The sequence below is a fragment of the Diorhabda sublineata genome, chromosome 7 (assembly GCF_026230105.1).
Source record: "Diorhabda sublineata isolate icDioSubl1.1 chromosome 7, icDioSubl1.1, whole genome shotgun sequence".
Lineage (NCBI taxonomy): Eukaryota > Metazoa > Arthropoda > Insecta > Coleoptera > Chrysomelidae > Diorhabda > Diorhabda sublineata.
The window spans coordinates 742,696-757,626 of record NC_079480.1 but is presented as its reverse complement, the minus strand read 5'-3'; the positions used below and the strand labels follow the sequence as shown (position 1 = coordinate 757,626).

Below are 14,931 nucleotides of genomic sequence, written 5' to 3'. Positions count from 1 at the left end.
AAGTTCAAAAGACCATAGACAAATGAAACATCCTGTCATTTACTTAATGTTCTAACAGAAAGGATCATGCCTATAACCCGATTAACTCGATCAGTGATCAGTTTACGAATAATACTGAACGCGGCTTACGTCAGTTCTGACAATTACATATGTCAATTGAAACTGACAATAAAGACTGAGCATGTGTAATCGACTTAGGGTATGAAAATAGGGTTTTCATTTAAATTTGATATGAAAATATTTTAAACATGTTTAAAAAAGTTGCTGTGGGAATTTCAGGGGGTGTTGATAGTTCAATAGCGGCGTTGCTTTTGAAAAGAAAAGGTAAATTTTCATTGTTAAAAAACAGGTTTTTCACCATAATGTGATTTAGGATTCAATGTACAGGGCGTATTTATGCAAAATTGGGACATTAGAGACGAAAAGGGAGTTTGCAGCAGCGAAGAAGATTTTAAAGATGCTCAATTTGTATGTAATAAGCTAGGAATTAAGTTAAATCATGTAAATTTTGTGAAACAGTATTGGAATGAAGTGTTTTGGTAAAATATCTATTTGGAGAATAGTTTTTATACATTAATCCGTGGTGCTTTTTAGTGATTTAATTAAAGAATATGAATCGGGTAATACACCGAATCCGGATATTCTGTGCAACAGAAATATAAAATTTAATTATTTCTACAAATATGCAATTGGAGAACTAGGATGTGATGCAATCGCAACTGGTCACTACGCTAATAGTAGTTTTGGACGATTTTTAGAAAAATATGAATCAAATAAAGGTGAATTGTAATAAAATATGATACCGAAAGTATTCAATCAAATGTTTACAGCTGTTAAACTATTGTTGGCAAAAGATAGTAAAAAAGATCAGACTTTCTTCCTTTGTCAAGTGAGGCAAGAGATGTTAAGAAAAACGATGTTTCCATTAGGAAATTTGACGAAATTAGAAGTAAAACAATTGGCAGTAGATAATGATTTAGAAAGAATTGCTTCAAAACCTGAAAGTATGGGTATTTGTTTCATAGGCTCGAGAAACTTTCAAGACTTCATCAAAGAAGTAAGTGAATAAAACTTGATCTAATTTATAACCAATAATGTATCCAGTATATTCCAGATAAATCAGGGGATTTCGTTGATATAAATACAGGAAAAGTTGTTGGAAAACATGAAGGTATACACAAATGGACTTTAGGACAAAGAACGAGAATATCTGGACTTCCTGTAGCTTATTTCGTGGGAAGGAAAGATGTGGAAAATAATATAATATACGTAGCATCCGGTACTGACCACTCTCTTCTCCATAGTGATTTATTTTTTACTGGAGAGCCTCACTGGATCCATTCGGAGCCTTCGGAGTTACAATGTAACTATATTTTGGAATGTAACTTCAAATTTCAGCACACGGAAAATTGGAAACGTTGCCAAATTTGTAAAATCGAAAATGGTTTAGTGGTGAAACTTGATGAGGAAATGAGAGCCTTAACCAATGGACAATATGCAGTGTTTTCAAAAAATGGGGAATGCTTAGGGAGTGCCAAAATTAAAACTACACCAATTTCTAGGTTTTCTTATGATTATGATGTAAATAAATATAAAGAAAAAAGTGAAACTGAAATAATTACAGAGCAAATTTGAAATGTATTTAATTTATCTCATTTTCTCATTGTCCATGTTGTCATTTTTTTTACAAATGCTTGCATTGACTAGGAATTCTAGAACTAGCTAAACCAAAGCTTTATTCTCCTGGTGAGGAGTTTAGGTAAATACTTTCTGGAGAAATTCAACTCGAGAAGACACCATCCTTCCTCACTTAATTTTCTTTGATTCATGTATGACCAAATAATTCTTTTAATGCTTTTTTTACCCTCCTATATAAGCTTTTACTAAATCACATTGGAGTTTAGGTGCTTAGGGATGATGAGTATTCGGTACCAGCCCCAAATACTCCCAATATCAGCTCATGTGCTGGTTTTTGAATCATCCATATACCATTTCGTGGTAGTTATTCTCAGTTTTGATAATTTTGTCTCCTTTCTTATTCAACAATTTGGCAAAGTTCTTCTGAAAGCTCATTTTCTGCTTCTCTACCAGTTTTTCGATATCCTATCTTGTAGAGGCATTTTCTTACATCAAAGAAAGTCACTTATTATCCTTTCCTGGTGTACCTATTGGCCTCTTGTTTTTTTGATTCACGTGTAACCAAAAACCCAGATTAAAAAAACTATAATTCTTCTTATGTTCTCTTTCACACTCCCATATCAGCTTTTACTCAATGACTTTGGAGTTCGGGCGCTTAGGGGTGATGAGGATTCAGTACCAGCCTCAAATACTCCAACATCAGCTCATGTTGTGGGTTTTTAACAGTTTCGTGGTAGTTCTTATCAGTTTCTGGTAATTTTCAGTCTCAACAACATGAAAAAGTCCTTTTGGATGCTAAGAAGGTTCGATACTTCAATGAGGAGGGAAAGGCTGTTAAATAATTAGTTTTTAGGGGTAGCTAAAATTTAAAAAAAACGCCAAAGTCCATGTTTTTCTTATAATTATAATACAGACAAATACAAACGATAATAAAATAATTAAGCCCTTTGTTTTTTTGATTCATATTTATCCTTTTTTCTCCTCTTATGTTTGTGTTTCTTAGATGTCTCTTCACTAGAACTACTGCTATAACTTCTACTTTTCTTCTTGGATTTTTTCTTCTTTTTATCCCTCTGAGCACCATCATCTTCATTTTCAACTTTTACATCTTCATTTTCTTTTTTTATAGGATAAATAGGTAAACGTTGAGGTAGTTTAATATCCGCTTCAATTTGGTCTGCGATTGTTTCTCTAAAGTCTCTTGGAGGGCTTTCATTTATTTTCGGCGCAATAGGTTTAGGGGCGCAGCCTTCAATATACAGTTGTTTGGTTTCTTCGTCAGTTTTTTTACCTTCTTTAGGTACTTTGTAATCTGATACATGATCTACTCTTATTGTTCTATTTAATAACTTTATACCATTGAAATTATCTACTGCTAATATCGTTGATCTTTGATCTTCGTAACAAATAAAGCAGAATCCTTTAGATTTTCCTGTGTCTTTATCTCTTACAAGATTTATATTCACTACTTCACCATACCTTAAAAACATTCTCGTGCATAACTGGACATATTTGTGCGGTTCTAATTAATGTTTACTGGTTGAATCCTCGTGTATTACTAAATTTTGTCAGTTCACAATTAAATATTAACACAAACTTATACATTATAGCGTTTTTTAATCTCTAATGAAAATTTGAGCTAATTTTAAATAAAAATTCATAGAATACTCACTGCGAAAAAACACAAACAATATCTCCTTCTGTTAAATCATATGGTAAGCCGCCTACAAAAATCCAAGCACTGTCTTTATACTGATCATGCCAAGAAGTTTTGTTTTTTGTAACCAGTTCATTTTCGCTCAGTTTCAACACATTTTTCATGTTACTAAAAAATAAATATTAAATATATTGATTATTGAATCTAATGGGGAAAAACTTACGTTAAAGGATTCATTTTTACTTAATATTTTTTATTATAAAAATATTTTTGAAATTCAATATGAAAATAAATTCTTCTTCTGTACGCAGCTTCAGAAGTATATGATGTCAGCCAGGTTTTATATAAAATTGTTTAGAATGTTTATTTCCATTTACAATTAATTCGATAATATCTGAGGTTTTTTCATTCTAAAAACTTTTGTTATAAAATTGTAACTTGTTCTTCAACAAATCCAAAGTAATATTGGTGTGTCCACAAGATAACCAAGGCTATTGTTGAACACATTCCTTCCCCACCCTTCTTATTGAAATCGAAATGATGACGCAAGCGCATTTTGATCAGTGACGTTTAGTGAATGGCAACCACCCCGTAGTTGTCAATTTTATGAACTTTTTTATGTGTTTATAAATAATTAAATAAAAAAAATGGGTTCCAAACCAGAAAAAGATAAAGCTAAACAATTACAAGATAAATGCCAGTCAGTTTTAAATACTCTATTAAGGGACGAGGATAATAAATATTGCGTGGATTGCGACTCTAAAGGTAATTTTAATATTTTTAATTATAATTTTTTTTAGTATCAAATAACAGAATGTTATCAGTATTTAAAATATTCAGTGTTAAAATATACATCGTGATGACTAAAGAATAGATACCAGTGTAAATAATATAGTTACCACTTGGGGGGCGTTCATATTCATTTTATATTGTTTCTTGAATGAAAATTTTCAATTTTCAAATGTATAACCATAAGGTAATTGATTTAGGAAGCTTTAAATTTCAGGACCTAGATGGGCTTCTTGGAATATAGGGGTATTCTTATGTATAAGATGTGCAGGAATCCACAGAAATTTAGGGGTACATATTTCAAAGGTAAAATCAGTAAATTTAGATTCTTGGACCCCTGAACAAGTGGTTTCTTTACAACAAATGGGAAATTCTAGGTAAATAATAAAATTTTAAAATATATATTCCGTTTTCAATGTAGTATTTTAGAGCTCGAGCAGTATATGAAGCAAATCTTCCAGATAATTTTCGACGTCCTCAAAGTGACTCTAGTTTAGAGACGTTCATTAGAGCAAAATATGAACATAAAAAGTACATAGCCCGCGAATGGGTAGCTCCCCCATTACCGAAAGTCAATTGGGAAAAGGAGATAGATGAGGAGATCGAAAGGAACAAACGTAAAAAGAAAACTATAGTTGAAAAGAAGCCCCTAGGGGCTGTAGAAGTACCCCAATTACCTAAACCTACAAACCCCAGTCCCAAACCTACCAGGTCTGCTAATAGTGTAGAGAATACTAATAAACAAGATAAGAAGGAGAAGAAAGATAGTGATTTATTAGGTAAGTGTTTGTACTACGTTCTACATCGTCTAAATAGAAAAAAATTGATATTTTAATTTAATAAACAAAGAAAAATTGAAAAAAAAAAACATGCAATTCGCATGGTAAGCCATTTGAACACATTTACATAGTGGTTTAGTTTGTACTAATATAGTATTTAATAAAAAGGCCCCATTTCTAAGATCTGTCTAATAAATGTTTGCTACAAAACATATTTTTATATGATTATAAAAGATATAAATGTACAGTGTGTATAGATTTGAAAAAACCTGTTATTTTGTAACTTAACTAATTAATATATATCAATGCCAGTTATTAGTCGAATTTTGCACCTATTTAATTGGAGTACGTAGTTGTTTGGTAAAAGATAGACGGAAGGTTTATTTATGCGTGATTTAGCTTGTTTCATGTCAGGTGTTTCTTTATCCATCTCCTGGGAGTCTGCCTTGTGAGCAGACGGTTGAGAGCAACATTTTTGGCTACATCTAGAATGGTTTCTATGCCCTTTAGTGGATTTGTTGATTTAATTCTGGCGAGAGCGTTCCCTTCGTCGTTGGCCTTGTTAGTAGAACCTAGAATATACCTACCCAGACTTATACAATAAAATAGAGGGGAAAAAGATGCATATACTTTAGACAACGTCCCATTTGTCACCCTGTATATATACCAGTACCCTATATACAACAGATGATCATATTTTACTCCTAAACAGCTACAATAATTTTTTATACTATTGTTCTATACTATAAAATTTTTATTTTAACGTAACTACAAGTTTTCTTAATTTTTTCTAATTGTTAGGTAATTGTTAATCACCCGTAGAGTTTTCTATTCGTTATAACACATATCTTGTTATTAATCATATATATACTTGCGATAAGATTATTTAATCATTTGAAATATTAAAAATATTACTAACTTGGAATATAATTATTGTTGCTAGCAATAATTATTTTTATCTTTTAGGAAATCTGATAAAAGTTGTTTTAATTGTAAATTTTTGTTAAAAACGTCATATTCCTGATTATATTTTTATCAGGAGTAATTGAATCTTACAAAAAAGAATATTACAGGTTCGTTAATTATAAATTTAATATTCAAAAACGTTAAAGTTAGCTGTCGAGTTGAAAAAATAATATTAAATGTACCTTTTAATATTTCGTGATGATTTTATAAAATCGTGTTACAATATTCCAACTTTCCGTTAATTTCCTGTTTATTTTATTCTATTTTTTATATTTTCCAACTGTTACTGAACATATCTCGCAATTATTTGCAGCACTATCAATCCTTAACCTAAAAAACGCGAATAAACGTTTGGAAAATGCATTTGTGATAAGTTGAAAACGTTGTTTGTATTGAATTTTTGTTACAAAAGTGAAGGAAATGAACAAGTACAACATTGGCTAAAATCACATTTCAAAATGATATTTATCAGTAATAAAAATTTGATCATCCCGCCAATAAATAAGTTTGACATAAGGGATTTTGAGGGTATGGAGATAGGAGATATATAAAGAAATATCGATATATGAATACGATATATCTGTTCCACCTGATATCGAATAATCTAGTTTCGACATATACAATCGATACATTTCATCTATTTATTTTTTACATTTACATATCAAATATCGTGAACTTAAGTAAACATAAAACTCCTGTCAAATATTTAATATTATAGAGTAACTAATTACAAACACGAAAAATACATCTTTTACGATATATCGATACATTTCTACAATATATCGATAGAACACTTATAACGATATATTAAAAATCGATATTTTCTGCAGACATTGAAATGAATTTGATCACTAAATTATTTTTAAACCAGAATTTTTTAAGTTGGTATTCCTGTAGATTCCCGATTAATCAGATCGTAGCATTTGCAATCAATACTTTTGACGTAAAATCGAACTGCATAAATTGTAAACAAACAGGGTCCATTTTGTATTCACATATATTTGTCGTTTTTAGTTATTTTTTTTCAAACATTAGTTTGAAAAAATTGACTCACATACTAATTCAAGTAATAGACTTTCTTATTCGTCACACAAAAAGTGTTTATTATGTTAATTATTGATTAATTAATCATTTTTAGATCCTATAATTTTATCATAGCTAGTATTTTATCTTAATAACTATTTTAGTGATTTTTTGTGATATGATATGTTTCTTCTGTAAAAACTGACTACATAGTTTCCATGGCATTTATTAGTGAAAATCAAGTCATCTCGAAAATAAATTTCTAAATAAAGTTGTTTGTTGTGTCGTTATGTCATCAAAAATTTTTGTGTGCATGTTTCAAACTGTCCCAAATTTTAGGTAAGGTTTTTAGTTATTTTTGGTTAAAATTGTTCTTGTTAATAATTGATTTTCCACAACGGTATCGACAATTCCACAATTATATAAAAATATATGTTATGAGACACTCATTACTGATTATGTTCAATTTACCAAAATAAGATTTTTTTTTACTAACTTTTTTCTAAATGAAAATATTATTGCTCATTTTGTGGGTACCAAAGCCGCACTCAAAGGAACCAAAGAGCTCTGGAGCCGCGTTTTACCGACCACTACTATAATATATTATTTGTTTAGGTTTACAAAATCCCGAAGATAATTTTAGTAATTTCGTGTCTGCACCTACATCGGCAGTTAAACAAGAAAAAAAAGACACAGTTGATTCTGTCAAAAAGGAGGAAGAAAGTTTTTTCAATCAAGTATTACCTACTGAAAAGGAAAAAGTTAAATTAGATAAAGATAGTATTATGGCTTTATATGGTAATGGGCCAGGCGGTAACAATTTCAACCAATTTCCACAGGTGAAGATTTAAATGTCATTTATCGTATTGTGATTTCTTTAATTCAAACAAAATCATTTGCGTGAGTCTCCTAAGCGTTTCAATTTATGATTTGATCATTTTCTTTAAAGAAAAATGTGTAAATCAAATTGTAATGAACCCTACTATCAAATAATGGTTTGTATTGTTATTATCGTTAGCCTGGTCCTCAAGGGGGATTCCAAGGATTCGGAAGCTCGCCTAATTTCCAAACTGCTGGTTTTCCTTTGCAAAACGGTAGCGGAATGAATCAAATGCCTGGATCTGGTCAGTGGCCTCAACAACAGCAGCAACAGAATTGGTTTAAGCAGCAGTATCCGCAAGGCCCGCCACAAAATCAAGTCCAGGTAACGCGTTTTTCCACGTATCAATTTTGGTTTTATAATGTTTGTTTTATTGTAGCATTTCACTCCTAACTCCAATCAGCCGCCGGGTAACCAGTTTGTTAATAACTCATTCGGAGGTTTCCCTCAACAACAGCCGCATCAGACCTTCCCGCAATTCAACCCTCCTCAACAATTCCAATCGCCTAATCTAGTGGGTCAACAATCAACACCAAATCCATTTTTTAATCAAACTTTACCGCAGCAATTTAGCAATTTGAACATGAGATCCCCTCACCCACAGACATCGATGGGAAATTTGTGGAGTAACTGAGGAAATTACCATTTTTTTTTCTATAATGTCGATTTTTAATCATTTAAAATTTATATATTCATTTTTTAGGGTATTGTCATGTATTTATTTGCTCAATTTTTGTTAATTTGTGTCGTCTTTTTTTGTTTTAATCTCATATAAAATCGTTACTCATTTTTTTTTTAATTTTTCACGTTTTTTAGGCTATTTGACAATACTAGAAGTCTTTTTGAAAGGGATAAAAGACAGTACCAATTATGTTTGTTCCAAATTAAGGATTCCAAGTTATAAAATCGACATTATCGACATAGGTATTAAGGGTGATAAATCAAATGTACAGGACGTTAACGAAATGCATTAAATAGTATATTTTGGGTAACTGCAACACTAAATTTAGAAGAAAAAAGTTCGTGTGGGTGTTACGGTATTTAATAATCATGTCAAGAAACTGTAGCGCGTATAATTGTCTATAGATGGTAGGTTTTTTCGAATTGTAAGGTAACAAGAATGATTTTTTATTAAAATAACGACAGGTTTCTATAAACATTTCGTAGATTGTGTATTATTATAGCTTTTAGGTGCCTATCTACTTAGTCGGAAAGTCTTATAGTTATCGATACTTTTCCATCAATTTTTCAATGCTTTATACCCCTAGTGAATATTTTTCTATCTTCCAAGGATTTTTTTCCACTTTGTTCTTATCCCCCCAACAAGTATTGAATTTTTGGTTGTTATTTTTGCTTATCTACTCGTTAACTAAGTTTGAAGTTTCCATCAACTTGCTTTGTATCGATTCGCTTATAATTTTTGGAAATTTTTTATTTTAAAATGTCTTGAATGTTCAAGTAATTAAATTTGCATCAATGGAAAATTCACTAAATGATGTTAGTATAGACTCGAAAGGATGAATTTTGTCATTGATTGATTTAATTTAAAAAATCAGAGTGGACACTTTTTTTGTTTTCAACTATTTTCCCTTTATTTTGTCCCTATTTCCTCTGGAAGGTTCTCAGGTAGACCTACCTCTTATTTTTTGACCGATATGTACTTGATAGCTTTTGAGTATACATCTACTTGATCTTTTCCTTTTTAGATTCAAAATAAATGATAAAAAAGTAGGTTTTCGCCAAAACTTTGAGAGTTTCCTCTTGGATCAGTTGCAAATTTACAAAATAAGTTTGAACTTGAACTTTAATTCAAGAAATTGAAAGTTTCATTTGGACACTCTTTCTTTGTCTTAACTTTTCCTTTTGCCTTTTTTAGGTGATTGATTGACTTCCACTCATTTTTGTCTTGATTTTGACCCTATTTTCTCTGGACGGTTCCTAACTAGACCTAACTTTTATTTTTTGACCGAAAGGTACTTTGTTAACTTTTGAGTATAAATCTGCTTGATTTTTATGGATTTATTTGATATTTTTGATAATTTTTGTCATTCATATTGCTTGTGAATTCCCCTGGATGGTTCTTACCTCTTATTTTTCCACCGATATGTACCTTCATAGCTATTGAGTTTACATATACTTGTTATCCTTATCCCCAAGGGTCCGGGACTATGTATCCTCTTACATCCATTTTCCATGCATTTCCTCCAGAGTTTCCTGGACTACTCCATTTTTCTACTTGATATCTACTAGTATAACTTTTAGTTTTTCGATCTACTTGGTCATAAAATTCTTTTCGTCTTATTTTTATGCTTTTCCAAGATTCGATTAGGGTATTCGTAACTTTTCCACGCTTTTCTATTTCTGGCAAACATTTTCATATCTTATCAAATTCACTTTTCTATTTCTTACTTATTTTTTTTAGCTTTTGGTTTATTTTCAGTAATTTTCTATCGAATACTTACTGTTATAACTTTTCGAATTGGTTTTTTTTTGTTATCTATGATTTTTTTAATTCAACAGCTTTTATAATAAAAATAACGTTTAAAATGTTTTTGTCCATATTCAAAAGTTTCCTTTTCGATTATTTAAGAGTTAAACTTTGAAATTTTCGTTTCGTTATAAATAATTTAGTCGATAGTCTGTTTCGGACAGCAATTTCCAATTGCGTGTGATCCAAAAACAACTAAATTTTCCAAAAACTAATTTCCACAAAGTATATTCGGATTAAAAGTTTGTTTATAGTTTAAGTTGTGGTTATTTCATCGACTACGAGTTAAACTTGAACTCGATTTAAATTTAGTAGCAGTAGTAATAATTTGAAAATCATTTTTGATATTCCTACTAAAATTAGTTAATTAGTTTTACAGGTTTAATTCGATTTAGGCTAATAAAGCGTAAATAAAATAATTATTACAAATAAAATTTTTATTCTGTTGTAGTTTAAATAAGTTTTCACTATTTTGTTTGGTCAAGCGTACAAACGAAAAGTTAGGTTAGGATTCGGTTTTCTATCTAATTCTAGGAATATACATTTTTTTTTTTATTTAAGGGAAAGTTAAATTTCAGTTATTTCTTTAGATTAAGATTCAATATTATTGTATCTATTACGTCGAAAATTTATTTAAGTACGTTTATCATCGATAGGTATAGAATTTTCTTATCACAAATTATTCCAAACATTTTTGGATCACACTGTATATATATATATATATATATATATATATATATATATATATATATATGTTTAGAAAAAGTGCGTATATTGACACGAAGTGGAATTGTAGTAACTAATAATGCGTTTTGTAGTTGAAAAAATTTGTTATGGTTTAAAATTTTATTTTCAAATTTCAAATGAAACTTTAGTTTTGAATATGGTTTTATATTTATGTAAAAAATTTTGATTTTTTCAATTGTTTTTCTATTTAACTATTTCTGAAAGTTATACAGTAAATTTTTTTTATTTAGTGTACTAATTTCATCCCTAATTTGAATAATTCCATTTTTACCTCCATATATTTGATTTTCATTCATTCATTTAACTAGATTTTTGAAAAAACTTTTATAAGCGATCGATTAATGAGTGTTGTTATTTTAAAAAAAATTTAATTGTACTTTACAGTGAAGAAACCTCATTTTCGGACGTTTGTGTAACTTTTTTTGTTACAGTTTGACCCAGAATTGAAATTTTGCTTTCGTTGACGTTCTTTATGTCTGTCGACAGGGTAGATTTTTTTAAATGGTAATTCCTCATGGATTCTTTATAAATTAAACGAAATTGCTATTTGTTTCCTGCTGTTTTTATTTAGGAAATATAAGTGAGCGTGACATGAGATATTATAAGGTGCTCGGGTTTAAAACGGAATATTTTATTTATTTTTTTTTATTTTTTAGTTTGTAAAAACCGAGTGCAACCACTTTTTATATATATATATGTAGAATACTATTGGAGATGGATACGTTAATTGCACCATGAATTTTGGAAATTTTTCACTCTGTTCTTTACAATCGAATGACTGTTGTTGATACGAAAGGTTCTTCCGGGTCATTGTGAAGATTTTTGATGTTTGAAGGGATGATTGTGTCTAATATCTTGATAATTCTATAGATTTTGTGATATTTTCATCATTATATCATGCAGATTGTAAATTTTATACCTATTCTTGTGTAATTTTGACATTTTGATAATTAGAAGTCATCGGATTGATTGAATTTGGTACATCGGAGTAATTTCCAACAAGATTTTCACGTTATGGTACAGTTGTAACGTTTACAAGTCCGGAAAGTTGTTGAAAATTAATTGGAAAACTTTTAAATGCTGCGAAAACGAATTTTGGATCTCAACTACTTCATCGAAGGTTAATGTATTTTGTATTTTTGTTTGGGGAATTTTTTTTCGAGGGAACTGTTGCAATATGATACACATTTCAAAATTATGATGCAGATGTATTATTTTAAACGAATTTTTCAATATTAGAATCTAGTATGCAAATTATGTTTATTGTTTTGATATTTGTGAAGATCTTTGTATTAAACAAATTATTTTATAAATATGATGAAAAATAAGTAAATTTTTGAACGATGGTAAATATTGAATGCTTATGTATATTGTATGTAATTTTTTCTTTATCATATATGAATATATTGTATGAAACAAAAATATGGAACGGGGATTTGTTAAAAACAACCCGCTGATATTGAAAATAAAACATTTGAAGTATTTTTTGTTGAAAATTATTTCGACTACCCCTACTTTCTTCATATAAAAACTCTACCAGTAAGAAATACGGAAACAAACAAAAGGCAACTGAACCTACTAGTTAATGTGATATCTAATCATGATCTTAGACTCTAACATCACGAGTTACCCCCTCAAGGAACTGTTGGACCTTTATCCTAAAGTGACCGTCCTCTGGAGCTTACTTGGGTATGAGGAGGACTGCTACAAAGGACATTTTGAACAAACAGAAACCATTACACCCCAAACCATTGGTTTCTACCTATTGAAACTTTCCGACTGGTTCTTTTGACATAGCCCAACTTAAATACCGCAACAGCAGTGGTGTGGAAAAGAAGAGAGGCTGCTGAGGCAGTTCATGGCTTAAATACCTCAAATTCTAAGGTTGTGTCGACCTCCAACTCTCCTCTACCCTTGGCTCTCAACTGGAGGTCGAGGCGATGCTTGTTAAGAAACTAAAAACCCGTGGTTCTACATCTATTGAGTTGGGTTCAAATGCTGTAAAATTGCACCCGCAGTAGGACTCAAGCTAGTTTCTCCCTCTTCAGCTGGTTGTGAATATTCTAATTCGTCAAAATATCTAAATCAAACGGCAATATATCATAGTAAACAATTTTTGTAATTACTTATGTCGTTAGATACAACAAAAAATTATTGTTTAGAAACTTACTAACGAAATAAAACCAAGAACTGAAAAAGGAAATGCGAAAATTATAATTTTCCTTGCGCAAATTAAGCTGAAATTGTCAGTAACCTGCTCTCAGTAATGACAAACAAATGTTCATTTAGCTCTTTGTATACTAACCTAAAATTCACTTGTCAATAAAGAAGTGAAATGAAAATAAAATCTAAACTACGATTCTAACCAAGGATTCTTCCATAAAGGACGGTGTAAGTAACCAAATCTGTTACACTGTCTTCTGACGTCACAAATTACATGACATTACCTTTGTAGTAGAATGCAAAGAATGAACATGGTAATAAGTAATATGATTCCTCTCTCTTTATGAGACTTGTACTTAAAACATTAAACCAACGCGATATATTAACTCAAATCACTATTGTTCTTGTCAATGTCATAGCTACACGTTCGCTGTAATTTGTGACGTCACAAAATTGAATTGTGAAGTTTTAATGAAGGTAGACCGTCCTATTCCTTATAGAAGAATCCTTGGATTCTAAGTACTATGCACACTATAAAAAAACAAGTAAATCTATCCTTTTCAGTCAACAGTCAAATAAGCTCAGTTATTTCATCCGATTTGAATTAAATTAATTGAGACGTAGAAGGAACGCTACTATAACCTGTTTTCAAAATACGAGGACTGATTTTTATTTAAGCTGGCAATTCTGTCGATTCCTGATTGGTCAAATCGCAGTCGGTTTTACACAGCACTTTTGACATTTATATTATGAATGACAATTCTATAAATTGTAAACAAATAGTATCGATTTTGTCTTTTCTTGTATTCTCGTTATTATTTTATCGAAACATAAAAAGGACTTAGATAATATTCCAAGTAATAGTAGAATCATTCTCTCCCCCTATTCGGAATTATTTACATTTGATCAGAAACGACTCAGATCATTAGGGGATTATTATAATTAGTTATAAAGATAAGGCAAACATTTTCATATAATATTATGCTACCCTCTTCAATATCTTATTAATTCTCATGAAAATCAAAACGTTCAAACAAAATTGTTAAGAGTTTATTACATACTAGGTATAATCCCACCAGGCACGAGACCATCCACTCAGCTAAACCGTATTATCCCGTGATTACGTTCCACCGGCCCTCTTTATGTAACGTACACCCTGTGGTGTCGAATTACAAACTAGTACAAAACAACTTTGTATAAAGAATAAACATGATTTTGTGCAAGAATGATCACAACAATTTACCGACTAAATTCATACATTAATTTTAAATAAAAGTAATTGATAGCCTTTTGGCCGCCGGCCATTGGCGTACTATAATAAATTTAAAAGACAAAAATTTATGAATTTATAGAGTATTACTTTTTAAAACTTTAATAATGTTTGCAAATTATTTGTTTGAGGATTAAGTTTTCGAAATATTCATAATGAATAAAATATTTGGATGAAAATTATAAAAGTTACATTATTTTATATATTAGTCTCACATTGACAACTCTGTAACTTATTCTATTAATAACGTAATCAATTGTACCAACTATCACAAAAAAAATTCTACTATATACTTCGTCTACTCCGAAACTATAACTCTATGATATATGTAGCGAGGTTATTTTTGTGTGTTCCGTGAAAACTAATTTTATTTTCTACAAATACCAAGTTCAACTCTATCTCCGAGATTATTGGAAATAAACTTATAACACAAAACATTACTTAAAAGTATATTACGTTTCCTACGCCATAAATTTTTTGATAATATCCCACATTTGTATCATATTTTTGCGTTATGGTAAATTCCTTTAA

The 14,931-nt window shown here is 30.2% G+C and overlaps 3 protein-coding genes across 3 annotated transcripts; 2 read left to right on the top strand and 1 right to left on the bottom strand.

Annotated features, from left to right (window-relative positions):
• Positions 1–147: 147 nt before the first annotated feature.
• LOC130446802 (mitochondrial tRNA-specific 2-thiouridylase 1) lies at positions 148–2,586 on the top strand. The gene is made up of 5 exons (XM_056783270.1): positions 148–324; positions 374–539; positions 595–779; positions 831–1,057; positions 1,105–2,586. The coding sequence occupies exons 1-5, from the start codon at positions 249–251 to the stop codon at positions 1,633–1,635; spliced, it is 1,185 nt and encodes a 394-aa protein (XP_056639248.1). The 5' UTR covers positions 148–248; the 3' UTR covers positions 1,636–2,586.
• On the bottom strand, positions 2,523–3,771 carry LOC130446803 (RNA-binding motif protein, X-linked 2-like). Its single transcript, XM_056783271.1, has 3 exons — positions 3,519–3,771; positions 3,311–3,463; positions 2,523–3,117 (listed from the first exon to the last, which is right to left on the bottom strand). The coding sequence occupies exons 1-3, from the start codon at positions 3,530–3,532 to the stop codon at positions 2,577–2,579; spliced, it is 708 nt and encodes a 235-aa protein (XP_056639249.1). The 5' UTR covers positions 3,533–3,771; the 3' UTR covers positions 2,523–2,576.
• An 82-nt stretch (positions 3,772–3,853) lies between these two features.
• On the top strand, positions 3,854–13,263 carry LOC130446800 (stromal membrane-associated protein 1-like). Its single transcript, XM_056783268.1, has 6 exons — positions 3,854–4,060; positions 4,302–4,461; positions 4,514–4,863; positions 7,468–7,691; positions 7,871–8,056; positions 8,112–13,263. Exons 1-6 carry the CDS (start codon positions 3,943–3,945, stop codon positions 8,364–8,366), a joined length of 1,293 nt encoding a protein of 430 aa, XP_056639246.1. The 5' UTR covers positions 3,854–3,942; the 3' UTR covers positions 8,367–13,263.
• The last annotated feature ends 1,668 nt before the right edge of the window (positions 13,264–14,931 follow it).